At 43.7% G+C, this 21,121-nt stretch overlaps 1 protein-coding gene across 1 annotated transcript in view; it reads right to left on the bottom strand.

The window, feature by feature from the left end:
• The window catches only part of ppp1r3a (protein phosphatase 1 regulatory subunit 3A), a 92,130-nt gene that overhangs the window by 21,929 nt on the left and 49,080 nt on the right, over positions 1–21,121 (bottom strand). The window contains exons 2-3 of the mRNA XM_033038341.1: positions 14,095–14,153; positions 11,090–11,214 (exon numbers count right to left, since the gene is read on the bottom strand). Of these exons, the coding sequence (XP_032894232.1) occupies positions 11,090–11,214; positions 14,095–14,153 (184 nt within the window). The remainder of the gene's footprint in view (positions 1–11,089; positions 11,215–14,094; positions 14,154–21,121) is intronic.

The raw sequence follows: 21,121 nt of genomic DNA, 5'->3' as shown, positions 1-21,121 counted from the left end.
GTGAATGGCTCAATTGTAAACATGTATAGTATTTCCGCTGACTGGTTAGCACGCAACAAAAGCTTTTCACTGTACCTCGGTACATGTGACAATAAACTAAAATACAGGTTGGACACTTGGATGGTTCATGTGAATTGCAATCAAGCTACAGCAGTCAATTTGAAAAGATCGATGAATATAAATTGTCATTGGAACAAACAATCGTTCTTAAAGTAGAGCAACTGAGGAACAGTGTGGGAAAACATAATCTAGGGAAATGAAACAGATGAATTTGCAAAGACACAGTTTAATTTTTTGGTTGTGATGAAAAAATTAAATTATTAAATAAATATGATAAAACATGATTTTGAAATTAATTCATTGAGAAGGGTACAAACTCAATGGCAAGATGAAGCTTGGATCATCCGCAATCAACATTTCTTGATGGATATTTATCAAGAACACCTGACAATATCATAGAAAGGTTTTGCTGTTTAGTTTAGTTTAACTCTGCAGCGTGGAAACACATCTTTCGGCCCACCAAGTCTATATAGCCCACCAATCACCTGTTATCCCAGTTTTGCATTCCACATACCAGAATACATTTATGGAAGTCAATTAACCTACAAATCTGCATGTCTTTGGAATGTGGGAGGAAACCAGAGCACCCGGAGAAAACCCATGCAGTCACAGGGAGAACGTACAAACTCCGTACAGAAAGCACCTTTAGTCAGGATCGAACCCGCTATAAGGCACCAACACTACCGTTGCTCCACTGAGCAATTATTAATCAGACTATGTAAAATGAACTGGGGTTTAAATTTAACATCACTCTGTCATGAGGAGATCTGAACAGGAGCTGAAGTCCAACCCTTTGAACCTATTCTGCCATTCGTCAAGATAATAGCTGATCTTCTATCACAATGAAGACATTTCTCTTCATCCCTGTCCTAAATGGCCGACTACTTAGCATATCCTTCACAACAGATTTCAGCAATTTCCATACAACTGACATGGGGCTAAACGGCCAGTAGTTCCCAGTTATTTTTCTTATTAAATAGCAGGGGTCACATTTGCTACCTTCCAATCCACAGGAACAAGGATGTATAGCACTTTGTAAAAGGGTTATTAAGGAATTTGTGATCTGGACAACTACTCTTTTAAGACTCTGGGATGTACAAGATATAAAAATGGCTCCATAACTATCAATTTACAAGAAGAGGACTTTACATCTTTGGGTTTGATCATTTGAAGCACAATTAAATCAGTGGTCATTTTTAAGGGAGTATTGGACAAGGAGAGACAAGGATAATTCATCTTTATTAACTTCAATAAAATGAAATATCAGAGAATTAAATAGCACATAGCAGTCTGAAGAAGGGTTTCGACCTGAAACGTTGCCTATTTCCTTCGCTCCATAGATGCTGCCTCACCCGCTCAGTTTCTCAAGCATTTTTGTCTACCTTCGATTTTCCAGCATTTGCAGTTCCTTCTTGATCATAAATAACACATTGATTGTGCCAATGGAGGATGAATTTCTAAGCATTTAATTACAATTCTGTCACATGCTTTCACATGTTGCGAGGTGACGCCTGTGTGGTCGTGAATAATCGCCCAAACAGTCGTAGCTTTTTCTGGGCGACCTGCTGCGACTATGACGGGTGCCGGCAAGTCGCCGAAAAAAATCGCGGAGCGAGTGATGCCTTACCGGGGTCGCCGTGTTGGAGCTCCGGAATGCTGGGACTGCCGACTTTGAACATCGTGGAGCTGTGGTCTGCGGAGCTTCCAGCCGCTGGCGGCATTGACATTCCAGCCACGGACAGCGCTGATTTTAACATCGCGGAACCCTGGGATATCTCGCCGTGGTCGCCAGCGTTGAATCTCTGCCCAGCTTGGCCTGTGGACTTCGGAAGCTACAGTAGGAAGCGGCCGTTTCGGAATCTCTGGGCCACTGAGAGTGTTCTTCCGTTCGAGGGCCTTAAACATCGGGCCCATAGCGGCGACTGCGGAGGCCTCAATAGGCCCCGACCACAGGTGAACAGAGGAAGAGGACTGGACTTTGGTGCCTTCCCTCACAGTGGGAAACGTTGATTCCACTGTGGGGGGATTTTTAAAAATGTTTTATGTTAAATTCTAAAGTGTTGTGTTATCTTATATATGTGCTGCATGGTAACTCAAATTTCACTGCACCAATTGGTGTATGTGACAAAAAATGTCCTTTGTCCTTTGCCCTTTGTGTATGGAACAAGCTGCCAGAGTAGGTAGTTCAGGCTGAGACTATCCCATCGTTTAAGAAACAGTTGTACAGGTACACGGATAGTACAGGGTTATGGACCAAACGCAAACAAGTAGGACTAGGGTAGCTGGGACATTGTTAGCCAGTTTAGGCAAGTTGGACCGAAGGGCCTGTTTCCACATTGTATCACTCTATGGCTCTATGACTCCCCAGAGCCCTGCCATTCCCTGTGTAGGCTCTGCCCGTTTTAAACTTTCCATAATGCAACACTTCACATTCCATCAACCATTCCTCAGGCCACTTGGCCAACTGATCAAGATCTGCTGTAATATTTGACAACTATCTCCACTATCTTCAATACCATCCACCTTTGTATCATCTGCAAACTGTTATTATAAGGCTTGCTTTAATTCAGGCAATGTCTCACTTAATTGGCTAGATAACCGAAAACAGAGGGTAATTATCAATGCTTGTTATTCCAAGTGGTGACAAGTGACTAGTAGAAACCGCCAGTGATCAAGTCTTCAACCCTGGTTGTTCAGATCTTACTGAGATTATTGTAAGCGTGCAAAGTTAATTTATGAACAACTCCAATTAATATGGTGTGCAAATTTCCTGTGAGTGCAATACATTTCAATCATATCTCCATAGGAGAAATAAGATTGAAAAGATGAGGCTTGTATTCACTGGAGTTTAGAAGGATGAGGGGATATCTTATAGAAACTTATAGAAACATATAAAATTATAAAAGGACTGGACAATCTAGATGCAGGAAAAATCGAGGAGGAGGAGCCATCTTGGGGAAGGGCTGCTAGTCAGCAGCCGTCCGTTTTAATTCGCTTTTTTAAAAGTTTTTAGTGATGTTTGGAGATATGGACTTTTTAATGTGGGGGGTAGGGGTAGGGGTAGGGGTCAATTTTACTTCTAGGTCCCTACCTGGTCGGTGAGGCAGCTTTTTTCTCCGGGCTGCCCGTCGACCCGTCCTCATGGCCTACCAGCGGGCTTGGAGCGCCGTTTCCTGGCGAGGACCGCCCAGCACCTCGGCCTCGGTGGCGGCACAGCGCTGAAGCGCTATCGTGGAGCGGAGCGGGCGATGCCTTGCCTGGGTCGCCGCGCTGGAGCTCCGGTGAGCTGTGACCGCCGTGTTCAACACCTCCGGGCTGCGGGTCTGCAGAGAGGAGCGGGCGGCGCCGTCTTTAACATCGGGAGCCTGGGAGCTCCAAACCGGCGCGGCCTTGTCGGCTTCGGAAGCCGCGGTTTCCAGCTAGAAAGCGGCCGTTCCAGGTGGCCCAGCCGCTGAGAGGACTCTCCCGACGCCGGGGCAACACCACCCGGTGAGAACAGCCAGGAACATCGGGCCTCCGTAGAGGCAATTGCGGTGGCCTCAATAGGCCTGACTTTGGGGTGAACCTGGGGTTGGGGACTGGACATTGTGCCTTCCCCCACAGTGGTATCCATTGTTGGGGGGATGATTTTTTGTCTGTATGGTAATCCTGTTAGTCTTTGTCCAAGATGGCTGCCGTGAAGGGAGAATGGACGCTGGCGCGCTTTAGCTGCCGCTGCTCTCTCTTCACATTGTGTTTTTGATTTTTTGTTTTTGGACTGAATTCTGTTTTTAATTTGTGTTTCTGTGATGTCTTTATTATTTATTTTATTCTGATTATATGTTTATATTCCTGTTAATCTATGTAAGGTGTCCTTGAGATGTCTGAAAGGCGCCCTATAAATAAAATTTATTATTATTATTATTAGAATCAGAATTTAAATTCTGAAAGTTTAAATTTTGAACATAAGTTCAAACGAAATTAAGTTTCTGCAGTCATAATACAAACAAAAATAACAAAACACACAATTACACAATTACACACAAACACCTGCGATGGAAAGCAACTTAAACACAAACTGTGATGGAAGGCAAAAGCCTTATCTCTTCCCCGTTCTCTGTGCCCATTCCTGGAGCCCCAGGTCGATTCCGGTTGGAGTCCGCCAGCTCCACGATGTTAGGCTCAATAACAAGGGAGACTCGACAAAGAAAAAGTCAGGTCCCCGTACAGGCAAAACATTAAAAGGTTTCCCCCACCAACCCCCCCCCCCACACACACATATACACAGCTAAAAATAATATAAACACTAAAACCAAGAGATCCACTTAACAGGACAAAAGGAAAAAAAAGACAGATGGACTGCAGAGGCCGCTGCCGACAGGCGCCACCATCTTGTCCAGTTCCCAATGTTGGGCGAGTCCAGAACCAGGGGCCACAGTCTTAGAATAAAGGGGATGCCATTTAAGACTGAGAAAAAACTTTTTCACCCAGAGAGTTGTGAATTTGTGGAATTCCCTGCCACAGAGGGCAGTGGAGGCGAAGTCACGGGATGGATTTAAGAGAGAGTTAGATAGAGCTCTAGGGGCTAGTGGAATCAAGGGATATGGGGAGAAGGCAGGCATGGGTTATTGATTGGGGACGATCAGCCATGATCACAATGAATGGCGGTGCTGGCTCGAAGGGCCAAATGGGCTCCTCCTGTACCTATTTTCGATGTTTCTATGTTTCCAGACATCGGGCAATTTGCGCAGATGAAAGTCAAAAGACATTTCCAACTGAGAAACATAAAGTTATCCACATGGTTTAAAAACAAAAACTAGGGTAATATATTAAATATTACAGCATTAAAAGCCAGTTGTGCAGGTTCACCAAATGTTCAAACTTTCATCAGTGATACAAACATAGAAAGATAGAACAATAGAAAATAGGTGCAGGAGTAGGCCATTTGGCCCTTCGAGCCTGCACCGCCATTCAATATGATCATGGCTGATCATACAACTCAGTATTCCATACCTGCCTTCTCTCCATACCCCCTGATCCCTTTAGCCACAAGGGAATCTAACTCCCTCTTAAATATAGCCAATGAGCTGGCCTCAACTACCTTCTGTGGCAGAGAATTCCACAGATTCACCACTCTCTGTGTAAAAAATGATTTTTTCATCTCGGTCCTAAAAGACTTCCCTCTTATCCTTAAACTGTGACCCCTTGTTCTGGACTTCCCCAACATCGGGAATAATCTTCCTGCATCTAGCCTGTCCAACCCCTTAAGAATGTTATAAGTTTCTATAAGATCCCCCCTCAATCTTCTAAATTCTAGCGAGTACAAGCCGAGTCTATCCAGTCTTTCTTCATATGAAAGTCCTGCCATCCCAGGAATCAGTCTGGTGAACCTTCTCTATACTCCCTCTATGGCAAGAATGTCTTTCCTCAGATTAGGAGACCAAAACTGTACACAATACTCTAGGTGTGGTCTCACCAAGGCCCTGTACAAGTGCAGTAGAACCTCACTGCTCTTATACTCAAATCATTTTGCTATGAATGCTAACATACCACTCGCATTCTTCACTGCCTGCTGCACCTGCATGCCTACTTTCAATTACTGGTGTACCATGACACCCAGGTCTCGTTGCATCTCCCCTTTTCTTAATCGGCCACCATTCAGATAATAGTCAACTTTCCTGTTTTTGCCACCAAAGTGGATAACCTCACATTTATCCACATTATACTGCATCTGCCATGTATTTGCCCACTCACCCAACCTATCCAGGTCACCTGTAGCCTACTAGCATCCTCCTCACAGCTAACACTGCCCCCCAGCTTCATGTCATCCACAAACTTGGAGATGTTGCATTCAATTCCCTCATCCAGATCATTAATATATATTGTAAATAGCTGGTGTCCCAGCACTGAGTCTTGCGGTACCCCACTAGTCACTGCCTGCCATTCTGAAAAGGACCCGTTTACTCCTACTCTTTGCATCCTGTCTGCCAGCCAGTTCCCTATCCACATCAATACTGAACCCCCAATACCATGTGCTTTAAGTTTGCATACTAATCTCTTATGTGGGACCTTGTCAAAAGCCTTCTGAAAGTCCAGATATAACACATCCACTGGTTCTCCCTTATCCACTCTACTAGTTACATCCTCGAAAAATTCTATAAGATTCGTCAAACATGATTTACCTTTCCTAAATCCATGCTGACTTTGTCCAATTAATTCACCACTTTCCAAATGTGCTGCTATCCCATATTTAATAACTGACTCCAGCATTTTACCCATTACCGATCTTAGACTAACTGGTCTGTAATTCCCCGATTTCTCTCTCCCTCCATTTTTAAAAAGTGGGGTTACATTAGCTACCCTACAAATCCTCAGGAACTACTCCAGAATCTAAAGAGTTTTGAAAAATTATCACTAATGCATCCACTATTTATGGGGCTACTTCCTTATGACTCTCAAGAGTTTGAATCCATGTATATTGTACGACTAAACAGTTTCTTAAAGCTGCAAGTTAATATCGGTAACCAGGACAAACAGGCTTGACAATTTCCATATACAGAAGTATGTACAGTAGAGACTTTATTTTATTATATTATTTATTGTTGTGAATCTTTAATAAAATTGTTCATGAAATTGTAATTTTACCAGTCAAATCTGTGAAAGAAACTCCAGTGTATTGATATCATAATTATTTTATAGTCTTGATACACTTGTAAGAGTGTTATCGCTATAAATGATGAAAGTGGCTATATGCAGAAATGCAAATCTCTTAGACGTACTGTATTACTATTATATATTTTGGTGAGTTGCTCTGCTGACAATAATGAGGCTGTTGCTAAGGAATATGATTTTTTCAATTTGCTGCATACAATATAAGCACCAAGCACTCCCTTGACAGGGTTTATCTATGAGGCATAATTCCCTCTGGTCTGTTTCAGCATTAAATCCTAAACCAGCGTGAAAAGCATATGCCTACTGTGCCTGCCTGACATTTTCATTTCTAACATTAACCAATTCATTTCGAATCAAAAAAGGTCAATTTTCCAAATGTGTGCTCCCAGTAGGAGTATACATTCAGACAATTGGTCTGAGTGTCTGCTTAATGCATGACTATTTTCCACAATGGACTCATATGTGTTTGAAATTGGGCTACAACTGAGAGAAGTCATTTTACTTAGAAGCAGCACAGTTGACGGAGATTGATGATTTTGCTTCATCTAACTGGGCTGCTCCACAGAATACCCCCTGTTCACATACAATTTAATGGTGAACTGCAAACAGGAGACTAGAACTAATAATAACTGCAGTTAAGATATTTGCTTCATAAGTAATTCATAAAATTCAAAAATTTTAATTGCATTTCACAACTGACGTTTGCTTGGATAGAGTTTTAAAAAATGCAGAATTCAAGCAAAATAGCCAGAGAAACATACCAGTTTGTCAAAAGCCCAGGTCTAAAATAATTTTAGAATAATTTAGAATTTGCAATACTTTCCCAACAAGCACACAAGGTGGCACACGGTAGAGTTGCTGCCATACAGTGTCAGAGACACGAGTTCAGTCCTGACTATGGCTGCTGTCTGTTTGGAGTTTATATGTTCTCTCTGTGACTGTGTGAGTTTTCTCCAGGTGCTCCGGTTTCCTCCCACATTCCAGAGACATACAGGTTTGTAGGTCAATTGGCTTCGGTAAAAAATGGTAAATTGTCCTTAGTGTGTAGGATAGTGCTTGTGTCGCTGGTCGGTGCGGATTCGGTGAGCCAAAGGGCCTATTTCCACACTGTATCTCAAACTAAACTAAACTAAACTATACTAAACTAAACTAAATCACAGCTGAAGTAGCAAGAATGTGTTGGTAGCGCCATTGAGTATGGCTGCCCCGCCTGCAGCAGTTCGTCCTTTCATCTTATTTTTTTAATTTTTATTGTGTTCAAAAGTTTTGTTTTGGAGGTCTTCTAGTCTTTTTATGGTGTGGGGGGAAGGGGGGGGGGGAGAGGAGGAAACTGTTTGTGGGGGATGCATCTTTCCTCCGAGCCGCATCTTCGCCCCCTCCTCGCGGCCTATCAACTGGACTGGAGCGGCGTTTCGTAGAAACATAGAAAATAGGTGCCGGAGGAGGCCATTCAGCTCTTCGAGCTAGCACCGCCATTCATTGTGATCATGGCTGATCGTCCCCTATCAATAACCCGTGCCTGCCTTCTCCCCATATCCATTGACTCCACTAGCCCCTGGAGCTCTATCTAGCTCTCTCTTAAATCCATCCAGTGACTTGGCCTCCACTGCCCTCTGTAACAGGGAATTCCATAAATTCACAACTATCTGGGTGAAAATGTTTTTTCTCACCTCAGTCTTAAATGACCTCCTCTTTATTCTAAGACTGTGGCCCCTGGTTATGGACTCGCCCCACATTGGGAACATTTTTCCTGCATCTAGCTTGTCCAGTCCTTTTATAATTTTATATGTTTCTATAAGTTCACCCCTCATCCTTCTAAACTCCAGTGAAGACAAGCCTAGACTTTTCAATCTTTCCTCATATGACAGTCCCGCCATCCCAGGGATCAATCTCGTGAACCTACGCTGCACTGCCTCAATCACAAGGATGTCCTTCCTCAAATTAGGAGACCAAAACTGTACACAATACTCCAGATGTGGTCTCACCAGAGCCCTATACAAATGCAGTAGAACCTCTTTACTCCTCTACTGATATCCTCTTGTTATGAAGGCCAACATTCCATTAGCTTTCTTCACTGCCTGCTGTACCTGTAAGCCAACTTTCAGTGACCGGTGTACAAGGACGCCCAGGTCTCGCTGCACCTCCCCTTACATAACCTAACCCCATTGAGATAATAATCTGCCCCCTTGTTTTTGCCGCCAAAGTGGATAACCTCACATTTATCTATATGTGTTTCACAGTTTCCTGCCGGTGACTGGCCAGAGCTTCAGCTTCGGCGGCGGTGCAGCGCTGAAGCACCATAGGATGCCTTACCGAGAATCGCCGTGTGGTAAGCTCTGGAGTGCTAAGACCGCCGACTCCAACATCGCGGAGCTGTGGTTGCAGAGCGTCCAGCTGCAGGCGGCGCTGACTTTAAACACCGCGGAGCCTGGGATCTTTCGCCGAGATCGGCAGTGTTGGAGCTCTGACCAGCATGGCCTGTGGACTTCGGGAGCTGCGGTCTCTGGTAGAAAGCGGCCGTTTCGAAACTCCAAGCCGCTGATAGTGTTCTTGCGACGCCGGAGTTCCATCATCCGGCGGGAAGGCCTGAAACATCAGGCTGCCGTAGCGGCGACTGTGGAGGCCTCAAATAGGCCCCAACCATGGGTGAACATGGAGCAAGTGCCTTCCCTCACAGTGGGAAACGTTGATCCCGCTGTGGGAGGATGTTTTTTATGTTTAATGTTAAATTCTATAATGCTGTGTTTATTTTATTGGTGTGCTGCAATGGCAACTCAGATTTCACTGCACCAATTGGTGTATGTGGCAATAAATGTCCTAATTCCTTTGTTTGGCCTTTGTCTATTTAGGGCGGCACAGTGGAGTAGCGGTACAGCTACTGCTTTACAGCGCCAGAGACCTGGGTTCGATCCTTCCTACGGCTGCTTGTCTGTACGGAGTTTGTACGTTCTCCCCATGAACTGCGTGGGTTTTCTCCAAGATCTTCAGTTTCCTCCCAAAGACGTACAGGTTTGTAGATTAATTGGCTTGGTATAAATGTAAATTATCCCTAGTATGTGTAGGATAGTGTTAGTGTGTGGGATCGCTGGTCAGTGTGGACTCAGTGGGCCAAAGCAGGGCCTCTGAGAGGAATTTTATCAGGGGTACAAAGTTTATTTTGGGCCCCCTTCCCTTCTCCATTAGTCATCCTGTTTTAACCACTACGGTTTTATGCCATGAGCTGAAGCTTGTAAGTCCAAAAAGGGGGTATGGAAGATGAGAGAGGGGTGGAATGGAGCGCTCTGTTGATTTTCTGCATTTGAGGCCTTATGCTCCTAATCTCCGTCCATGATAAACATAAATAAATAAAAGGATCAGAAGGAAGATAGCACATTGGTTTTGAACATCTTTGTTTATGCTACAATATAGATAAGGAGAAAGAATTCACATTGAAACATCCTTTTATATCATTAGAAGACATCATTATTAGTAAAAAAGTAAAAGAAGGTTGATAGGCTTAGTATTTACTTAAATAAAGAGGTTTCCTGGCCTTTTTTGTGAAAATATTTCGAATCACAGCATGAAAATGTATTGCTCTGGCAATGTTTGATTCAATACTTTTTGGCCAAATCCACAAGACGTTCCTTAGACATTGCAGACCTTAAATATTTTTTAATCAGCTTGAGTTTGTTAAATGACCTCTCGGCAGAAGCTACTGTGGCTGGAATTGTTCATAGTATTCTTAAGCTAACACACATTTGGGAACAGGTCACCAAGTCTGTACTCTGTTAACAAGTTCAACAGATTGAATGGCTTCAACTGCGCATTTACAAAATTCACCCTCCCACTAAAACACACACTCAGACACACACTCAAGGGCCTGTCCCACTTACACAACTTTTTCAGCAACTTGTGGCATCTGTCATAGCTCGTTGCAGGTTGCTGTAAAATTTCAACATGTTGAAAATCCAGCGGCGACCAGAATTAGGTACGACTCTTTGGGCGACTACTCACGACCATACAAGCTTAACCCCGCGACATGTCACCATAGTGTCGCCTGTATGGTCGTGTGTAATCTCCTTAGTTGCCCAAAGAATCGTAGCATCTTTCTGGTCGCCGCTGGATATATACAACTATGTAGGCTCACACAAAATGTGAATGCTAGTCTTCACAAAATATATGCAAACATTTTCTGAGATTTCAGGAATTTCCCGGCCCCTCTCCTTTCGCTCTCGGGCCCACTTTTGGATCCCGGGCCTGGGTACGATGTACCCCTTGCACCCCCCTCTCATAGGGCCTCTAAACTAAGCTAAAATAAGGGATAGAAGAGAAAAAGAGGGAAATAGCATCAAAATGTAATTATAGAAATTCTTAAGAACAACAAATAAAAAATCGTTACCTGAGTGTCCCGTTGTTGCTTACTCATTATTTCTTTTTGTTCTATGCTTTGATTTAAAAGGCTTTCAGTGTTCCACCATGGTATTGTCTTAATTTCCAAAATAATCTCTCTGCTTTCCTGTTGTGCTGTAATTAAATGTACAGGACATTACTTGAAGAAAAGTTAGTGAAGGACACAAGGACACGCCCAAGAGATATTATAAATACGTAAGGGCGAAAAGGATAACTAGAGAGAGCGTGGCACCCCTCAGGAATGAAAGCGGTTAACTGTGTGGAGCCACAGGAGATGGGCAAGGTTCTCATCTATATTTACCGTGGAGAAAGACAGTAGGACGGAGGAACTTGGGGCAGTCAATTGAAGTGTCTTGAGAGCAGTCAGTGTTACCGTGGAAGAGATGCTGAAGGTACTATCGTGTATGAATGTAGACAAATCACCAGGGCCAGATCAGATATATCCGAGCACATTGTGGGAAACCAGAGAGGAAATTGCGGGAGCCCTGGTTGAGATTTACAAGTCGTCATTAAATATGGGTGAGGTGCTGGAAGACTGGAGGGTGGCAAATGTTGTGCCTCTATTCAAGAAGGGCTGCAGGGAAAATGCTGGGAACTATAGGCCAGTGAGCTTAACATCTGTAGTTGGAAAGTCATTAGAGAGTATGCTGAGGGATCGGTTATACAGGCATTTGGACGGGCAAGGGCAAATTAGGGATAGTCAGCATGGTTTTGTATGTGGAATGCCGTGTCTCACAGATCTGAACTTTTTGGAGACGTGACCAAAAAGGTTGAGGAGGGCAGAGCTGTCGATTTGGTACATACGGACTTCAGCAAAGCATTCAACAAGGTTCCGCGTGGTAGGCTGCTCTGGAAGGATAGATCGCATGGGATCCAAGGAGACAGCTAAATGGATAGAAAATTGGTTTCATGGAAGGAAGCCGAATGTGATGGTGGAAGGTTCTCATCTGGAGGCATGTACTAGTGGTGTGTCTCAGGGTTCGGTTCTGGGCCCGTTACTGTTTGTTATCAGTATCAATCATTTGGTGGAGGACATACAGGGCAAGATTAGCAAGTTTGCCAATGACACAAAAGTGGGTGGTTTTTCAGATAGTGAAGATAGTTGTGAAAGATTGCAGCAGGATCTGGATTGATTGGCCAGGTGGGCTGAGGATTGGTTGATGGAATTTAATACAGAGAAATGTGGGGTGTTGCATTTTGGAAAGTCTAACATGGGCAGGGCCTACATAGTGAATGGTAGGCCTCTGGGAAGTGTTGTAGAGCAGAGGGATCTAGGAGTGCAGGTGCATGGTTCCTTGAAGGTGTAGTCACAGGTACAGTAGATTGAGTGGTCAAAAAGGCTTTTGGCACATTGGACTTCATCAGTCAGAGTATTGAGTATTGAAGTTGGGAGGTCATGTTGCAGTTGTATAAGATGTTAGTTAGGCAGCATTTAGAATATTGTCAGTTGTTCCGGGCACCATGTTATAAGAAATATGTTGTTGAGCTGGAAAGGGCACAGATACTATTTACGAGGATGTTGCCAGGACTAGAGGGTGTGAGCTATAGGAAGAGGTTGAGTAGGCTGGAACTCTATTCCTTGGAGAGCAAGAGAATGAGGGGTGATCGTATAGAGGTGTATAAAATCATGAGAGGAATAGATCGGGTAGATGCACAGAGTCTCTTGCCTGGAGTAGGTGAATCGAGGACCAGAGGACATAGGTTTAAGGTGAAGGGGAAAAGATTTAATAGGAATCTGAGGGGTAACTTTTCACACAAAGGGTGGTGGGTGTATGGAATAAACTGTCAGAGGAGGTAGATGAGTAAGTGGCTATCCCAAAATTTAAGAAACAGTGAGACAGGTGCATGGATAGGACAGGTTTGGAGGGATATGGACCAAATGCAGGCTGGTGGGACTGGTATAGCTGGGACATGCCGGTGTGGGCATGTTGGGCCAAAGGGCGTGTTTCCACACTGGATGACTCTTCATGACTATGATTGGCATGTACAGCATGAATGCAGAAACAAAGAAGTGCAGATGCTGGTTGACACACAAATGGATACAACTGGCAGGAGTATCTCAGCAGCTCAGGCAGCAACTCTTGATTTGATTTGATTGGATTTGATTGAACTTTATTGTCATTGTCCATAGGACAAGTACTGAGACAACGAAATACTTTTTCACATACAGCCATACGAACAAAAAATAAATAAAAGCACAGAACACGATAGTCAATAACATAAACATCCCCACAGCGGTATCAAAGCTGCCCACTGTGAGGGAAGGCACCAAAGTTCAGTCAACCTCCTCGTTGATGTTATCCTCAGCGGCTTGGACCTCCGAATCGGCCACTTCCTACCGGAGTCCGCTGCTCCCGAAGTCCACAGGTCGAGCTGGGCGGAGATTCAACGATGGCGGCCCTCGGCAAAGGGTCCCAGTACTCCGCGATGTTGGTCAGCCCCGCCCGCGCTGGGAGCTCTACAAACCACAGCTCTGTGATGTTGATGCAGCAGGCCCAACACTCCGGCAGGCTCAACATCAAACGGCAATCCCAGGTGAGGCATCGCCCGCTCCGCGATGTATCCAGTGGTGCGCCGCCGCTGCTGAAGCTCTGGTCCGGTCCCCGGCAGGAAAGGCCGCGCCAATCCAGTTGCTAGGCCGCGAGGAGAGGGGCGAGGGCACGACTCGGAGAATAGTTGCATCCACACCAGGAAATGACTGAAAAACGGTTTCCCCCTTACTCTACCCCCCTCCCCCACATACAACACCAAAAAAATCCTCCAAAACATACTCCAAACAAACTAAAAATTAAAACAAAGATTAAAAAACAAACAGACTGTAGGCAGAGACAGCCATCATGCAGCGTCTCCACATGTTCTTGGGAACATGCATAGTTGATGTTATGGGTTTCGACCTGATACGTCATCTATCCATGTTCTCCACAAATGCTGCCTGACCTGTTGAGTTACTCCAGCACTTTGTGTCCTTTCCAGCATAAATGGAGCGATTTGTACCTTCACTGCTTGGTCGGTTCATGTGGCCATCATCACAGGAGGTTTCCAAGACCCGTTTGCTTTAAATGAAATGCAAGATGTTACGGTTAACATAAGTTAAAGTGTCTTGAATACAGTTTAACCAGATCATTCTTTAATTTCTGATTCATATTAATCATAGTACCTAAAATAAAGTGCAGAGGTCTCGATTTCGATTTGTAAATTGACCTGATATCATGACGAACATTCATTTGCACAGAGAATGACGCCCTCTCCTCCCTCAAACCACCTCACCCATCATCACTCTCTGTCTTCCACTTCCTTTCAACTGTCCTCCTCTGGGAACATTGCTCACTGCACACAAATGAATGAATGAATGAATGAATGAATGAATGAATGAATGAATGAATGAATGAATGAATGAATACTTAATTGGCACATGTGACAAGTCACAGTGAAATTCTTTGCTTATTTACCCAAGGAATGCAAGTCGCAACATAAGGTATTGGTATGACTGTGTGGCAAATTCCTCGTATGTTGCAAAACATACTTGGCTAGTAAAGTATGATTATGATTATGATAATGATAAGGGGAGTCAAAATTACAAATTATACCCAGTATCCGTGCCGTCCTATTTGTTGCCAGGACCTGAGCCCCTGAGCTGTAGGGAGAGACTGGGCAGGCTAGGGGTGTATTCTTTGAAATGTAGGAGGATGAGGGGTGATCCGATAGAGGTCATGAGCAATTAATTGGGCAGATGCACTGAGTCTCTTGCCCAGAGTAGAGGAATCAAGACCCTAACATAGGGTTAAGGTGAGAGGGGAAAGATTTAATGGAAATCTGAGGGGCAACTTTTCACACAAATGGTGGTGCGTATATGGAATAAGCTGCCAGAGGAGGTAGGTGATGCAGAAACTAGAATAACATTTACATAGAACAGAGCAGAGTACAGCACAGGAACAGGCTCACGATGTTTGTGCCAAACATGATGTCTAGCTGACGTAACTCAGCGGGTCAGGCAGCATCTCCGGAGAAAAGAAGTTGACGTTTTGGGTTGAGACCCTTCTTCTCACTGTGTCAGGGGAGAGGAAAATGAGAAATATGAAAAGATACATGGGGAAAATGATGGAAAGATATGCAAAAGGACAAATCAAAGCCAGCAGCGATGATCAAGGAAAGATGCAGCTCACAATGGTCCATAAATACACACCCTATTTGTAAGTCTCAATGCAAATGTAACTGTAGAGAGGGTAAATTAGCTTTGAGGCGAATGTGATTACTGTACATGAAATTATTTGCATCTCTCATGAATACCAAGCAGGACTTTGCAACAGTTGTGGATGATACAAAATTGAAATATATACAGCATGTGAATGAACTGTCATACACATACTTTCTCAATTTCTGTTAAACTATTTCCTGTGCTCAAATCTCAATTGTCTCTTCAAATTTACATAACCAATTGCCAGATGAGAAAACTTTAATGCTTGCTGAAAGTCAGCTTGTCAAAATACAATAGAATTTCAATTAGCCAAACCATGTGGGAGACACAATATTAGCTAGAATCTTTGAGAGGCTGCTTCTACTTAGCAGTGATATACTGTAGTATATACTCAGTACAATGCTAAGTGAATGGATTTATATTTTCCCTTTATAACCATATATAACCATATAACAATTACAGTACGGAAACAGGCCATCTCGGCCCTACAAGTCCGTGCCGAACAATTATTTTCCCTTAGTCCCACCTGCCTGCACTCATACCATAACCCTCCATTCCCTTCTCATCCATATGCCTATCCAATTTATTTTTAAATGATACCAACGAACCTGCCTCCACCACTTCCACTGGAAGCTCATTCCACAACGCTACCACTCTCTGAGTAAAGAAGTTCCCCTTCGTGTTACCCCTAAACTTCTGTCCCTTAATTCTGAAGTCATGTCCTCTTGTTTGAATCTTCCCTATTCTCAAAGGGAAAAGCTTGTCCACATCAACTCTGTCTATCCCTCTCATCATTTTTAAAGACCTCTATCAAGTCCCCCCTTAACCTTCTGCGCTCCAGAGTATAAAGACCTAACTTATTCAACCTTTCTCTGTAACTTAGTTGTTGAAACCCAGGCAACATTCTAGTAAATCTCCTCTGTACTCTCTCTATTTGTTGACATCCTTCCTATAATTGGGCGACCAAAATTGTACACCATACTCCAGATTTGGTCTCACCAATGCCTTGTACAATTTTAACATTACATCCCAGCTTCTATACTCAATGATCTGATTTATAAAGGCCAGCATACCAAAAGCTTTCTTTACCACCCTATCTATATGAGATTCCACCTTCAAGGAACTATGCACGGTTATTCCCAGATCCCTCTGTTCAACTGCATTCTTCAATTCCCTACCATTTACCATGTACGTCCTATTTTGATTTGTCCTGCCAAGGTGTAGCACCTCACATTTATCAGCATTAAACTCCATTTGCCATCTTTCAGCCCATTCTTCCAAATGGCCTAAATCACTCTGTAGACTTTGGAAATCCTCTTCATTATCCACAACACTCCCTATCTTGGTATCATCTGCATACTTACTAATCCAATTTACCACACCTTCATCCAGATCATTGATGTACATGACAAACAACAAAAGACACAACACAGATCCCTGAGGCACCCCACTAGTCACCTGCCTCCAACCCGACAAACAGACATCCACCATTACCCTCTGGCGTCTCCCATTCAGCCACTGTTGAATCCATCTTGCTACTCCTGCATTTATACCCAACAGTTGAACCTTCTTAACCAACCTTCCATGCGGAACCTTGTCAAAGGCCTTACTAAAGTCCATATAGACAACATCCACTGCTTTGCCCTCGTCAATTTCCCTAGTAACCTCTTCAAAAAATTCAAGAAGATTAGTCAAACATGACCTTCCAGGCACAAATCCATGTTGACTGTTCCTAATCAGACCCTGTTTATCCAGATGCTTATATATATTAACTCTAAGTATCTTTTCCATTAATTTGCCCACCACTGAAGTCAAACTAACAGGTCTTTAATTGTTAGGTTTACTCTTAGAACCCATTTTAAACAATGGAACAACATGCGCAGTACGCCAATCCTCGGGGACTATTCCCGTTTCTAATGACATTTGAAATATTTCTGTCATAGCCCCGGCTATTTCTAAACTAACTTCCCTCAATGTCCTAGGGAATATCCTGTCAGGACCTGGAGACTTATCCACGTTTATATTTTTCAAAAGTGTCAGTACTTCTTTTACTTTGAAACTCTACTAGTTTCCCTTACCTCACATAATTCAATATCCTTCTCCTTGGTGAATACCGAAGAAAATAAATTGTTCAATCTCTCCCCTATCTCTTTTGGCTCTGCAGATAGCTGTCCACTCTGTCTCTCCAATGGACCAATTTTATCCCTCGTTATCGTTTTGCTATTAATATAGCTGTAGAAACCCTTTGGATTTACTTTCACCTTACTTGCCAAAGCAACCTCATATCTTCTTTTAGCTTTTCTAATTTCTTTCTTAAGATTCTTTTTACATTCCTTATACTCCTCAAGCACCTCATTTACTTCATGCTGCCTATAATTATTGTAGATCTCCCTTGAGTATTAGAAAGGCGCTATATAAATCCCATCCATTATTATTATTATTATTTTTCCGAACAAGATGTCCAATTTCCCTTGAAAACCAGGGCTCTTTCCAATTTTTACTGTTTCCTTTCAACCGAACAGGAACATAAAGATTCTGTACTCTTAAAATTTCCCCTTTAAATGTCCTCCATTTCTCTTCTACATCCTTCCCATAAAACAAAATGTCCCAGTTCACTCCTTTTAAATCATTTCGCATCTCATCAAAGTTAGCCTTTCTCCAATCAAAAATCTCAACCCTAGGTCCAGTTCTGACCCTCTCCATAATTATATTGAAACTAATGGTATTGTGATCACTGGACCCGAAGTGCTCCCCAACGCATACCTCAGCCACCTGTCCCGTCTCATTTCCTAACAGGAGGTCCAGCACTGCTCCTCCTCTAGTAGGTGCCTCTATGTAATGCTGCAAAAAACTATCCTGCACACATTTTACAAACTCCAAACCATCCAGCCCTTTACAGAATGTGTTTCCCAGTCTATGTGTGGAAAGTTGAAATCTCCCACAATCACTACCTTGTGCTTACTACTAATATCTGCTATCTCCTTACATATTTGCTCTTCCAATTCTCGATCCCCATTTGGCGGACTATAATACACCCCTATAGGTGTTGCTACACCTTTCCCACTTCTCAGTTCCACCCAAATAGCCTCCCTAGATGAGCCCTCCATTCTATCCTGCCAAAGCACTGCTGTAATATCTTCCCTGACTAGCAATGCTTTAGAATTATCATTAAAATAAATGCGTAAATTAATAATGAATATACATCTGAATAATCTTGCGATCGAAGGATAGCCTGATCATTTGAATGATAAGATGTTTGGCTTAGTTTAGAGACACAGCATAGAAACCGATGTGGTAATTTTTGCATATGTGAACAATAAAATGCATTAGTGGTGTTCAATTATGGTGCTTTTAAATCATGATGAATATTTTACTTGGGAGTAATTAATTGCAGTCAAACATCATGATAAGCTTCTCAGACAGCGGTGCAGGGGAGACTTTAACATCGCGGACTCCCTTGCTGGGGTGGCCGGAGCGGCGCTCCGACCTGCGGCCTACCATATCCTGGAGTCTCGGTCTGTGGCATTTCTGGCGGCAAGCGTGGAGCGGACCTTCCATTGTGGAGCGGGCGATCCCTCACCGTGGGTCGCCGGAGAAGAGTTCCGACCGCCGGCCTACAACATCTGGAAGCCGCGGTCTCCGGTAAGGAGGTGGCCGATTTGGGAGCACCGGGCCATGGGGTGTGTTCGACCTGTCCCGACGTCGCTGTTGCGATCATCCCGACCAGAGGGCCTGAACCTCGGGCCGTCCGTAGCGGCGACTATGGAGGGTCAGAGCCCCGACGACGGGTGAACAAGGGAGGAGGAGGAGGACTGTCTGAACTGTATTGTCTTCCGCCACAATGAAGAATGCTGAGGTGGATGGCTGCGTTGAATTATGATGTATATTATGTCCTTTTTTAATTGTAACGCTGTATGGTGAATTCATTTCACTGCACCTTATGGTAGAACAGTACAGCACAGGATCAGGCCCTTTGGCCCACAATGTTTGGGCCGAACATGATGCCAAGTTAAACTGATCTCTTCTGCCAGGTAAATGATCCGTATCCCTCCATTCCCTGCACTTCCATGTGCCTATCTAAAAGCCTCCTTTATGTCATTATCCTAACAGCCTTCACCACCATCCCTGACAGTGTCTTCCAGGCACCCACCATTCTCTTTGTAAAAAAACTTGTCCTGCAGATCTCCATTAAACTTTTCCCCTCTCATCTTATAGATATGCCCTCTAGTGTTGGACATTTCCATCCTGGGAAAAAGATTCTGATTGTTTACCCTATCTATACCTCTCATCATTTTATATACTTCTGTCAAGTCTTCCCTCAACCTCTGATGTTCCAGAAAACAATCTCAGCTCCCTGTAGCTGAAACACTTTCATCCGGGCAACATTCTGACAAACTTCCTCTGCACCCTCTCCAAAGCCTCCATATCATTCCTGTAACGGGACAACCAGAACTGCACGCAATACTCCAAATGTCGACTAACCAAAGTCCTAAAAGAATTGTGTCATGACTCTTATATTCAATACTCCTAGCAATGAATACAAGTATACTATACACCTTCTTTACCACTTGTGCTGCCACCTTCAGTAAGCTATGATCTTGGACTCCAACATCCCTCTGCACATCAAAATGCCATTAACAGTATACTTTCCCCTAATATTCAACCTCCCAAAGTGCAACACATCACACTTGTTCAGATTAACCTCCATCTGCCATTTCTCTGGCTATTTCTGCTAGTGGTCTACATCTCGCTGTATCATCATTACAGCATTCCTCATAGTCTGCAACTCCTCCAATTCTGGCATCGTCGCCACACTTACTCACCAAACCATCTACATTTACATCCAGTGTCATTTATATATATATCACAAACAACAGACACCCCAGCACAGACCCCTGCGGAACTCCACTGGTCATAGACTTTCAGCTATGAATAAGCCAGTACTGAATCCACAATCCAAAATCATCATGAACCCCCTACATCTTAATCTTCTGGATCAGCCTAACATGAGGGACCTTATCAAAAGCCTTATTAAGACCCATCTATACCACATTCTCCACTCTACTTTCATTTCCTTTGTCACCTCAAAAACTAATTCAAGTTAGAAAGACATAACCTGCTGAGTACAAAGCTATGCTGGCTATCCCGAGAAAGCCGACTCTCTTCCGAATGGGAGTAAATACTATCTCAAAGAATCCTCTCCTATAATTTCACTACCACTGATGTTCCCGGATTTGCTTTGCTTCCCTTCTTAAGCAAAGGAATAACATTGGCCACTCTCCGGTCCTCTGGGACCTTGCCTGTGGCCAGAGAAGAAACAAAGATCTTCGCCAAGGCCTCTGCAATCTCCTCTTTTGCCTCCCTCAATAACCAGAGATATTCTATCAGGTCCTGGGGACTGATCCACCTTAATGCTCTTCAAGAGCCTCATCACCACCTCCAGCACAATTTTGAACTGCCCTAGCATATTTGTATTCTCCACATTGTCTCTCTGTCTTCCAGATCCTTCTCCACGATAAACACAGATGCTAAGTACTCGCTTAGTACCTTACCCTTAGTCCTTTAGCTCTCTCCTGTATCCTTGAGCGGTCCGACCTTCCCCATTGCAATCTTCTTGTTTTAAACGTTTGTCTAAAAAGCCTGGTGATTTTCCTTAATCATGGAACATAGAACATAGAACAGTACAGTACAAGAACAGAGCAGCACGGTGGCGCAGTGGTAGTGTTGCTGTCTTTCAGCGAATGCAGCACCGGAGACCCGGGTTCGATCCTGACTACGGGTGCTGTCTGTACGGAGTTTATACATTCTCCCCGTGACCTGCGTGGG

This window comes from Amblyraja radiata, chromosome 19 (genome assembly GCF_010909765.2).
Source record: "Amblyraja radiata isolate CabotCenter1 chromosome 19, sAmbRad1.1.pri, whole genome shotgun sequence".
Taxonomy (NCBI): Eukaryota; Metazoa; Chordata; class Chondrichthyes; order Rajiformes; family Rajidae; genus Amblyraja; species Amblyraja radiata.
The sequence above is the reverse complement of the archived record's forward strand: the minus strand, read 5'-3'. Positions and strand labels throughout refer to the sequence as shown.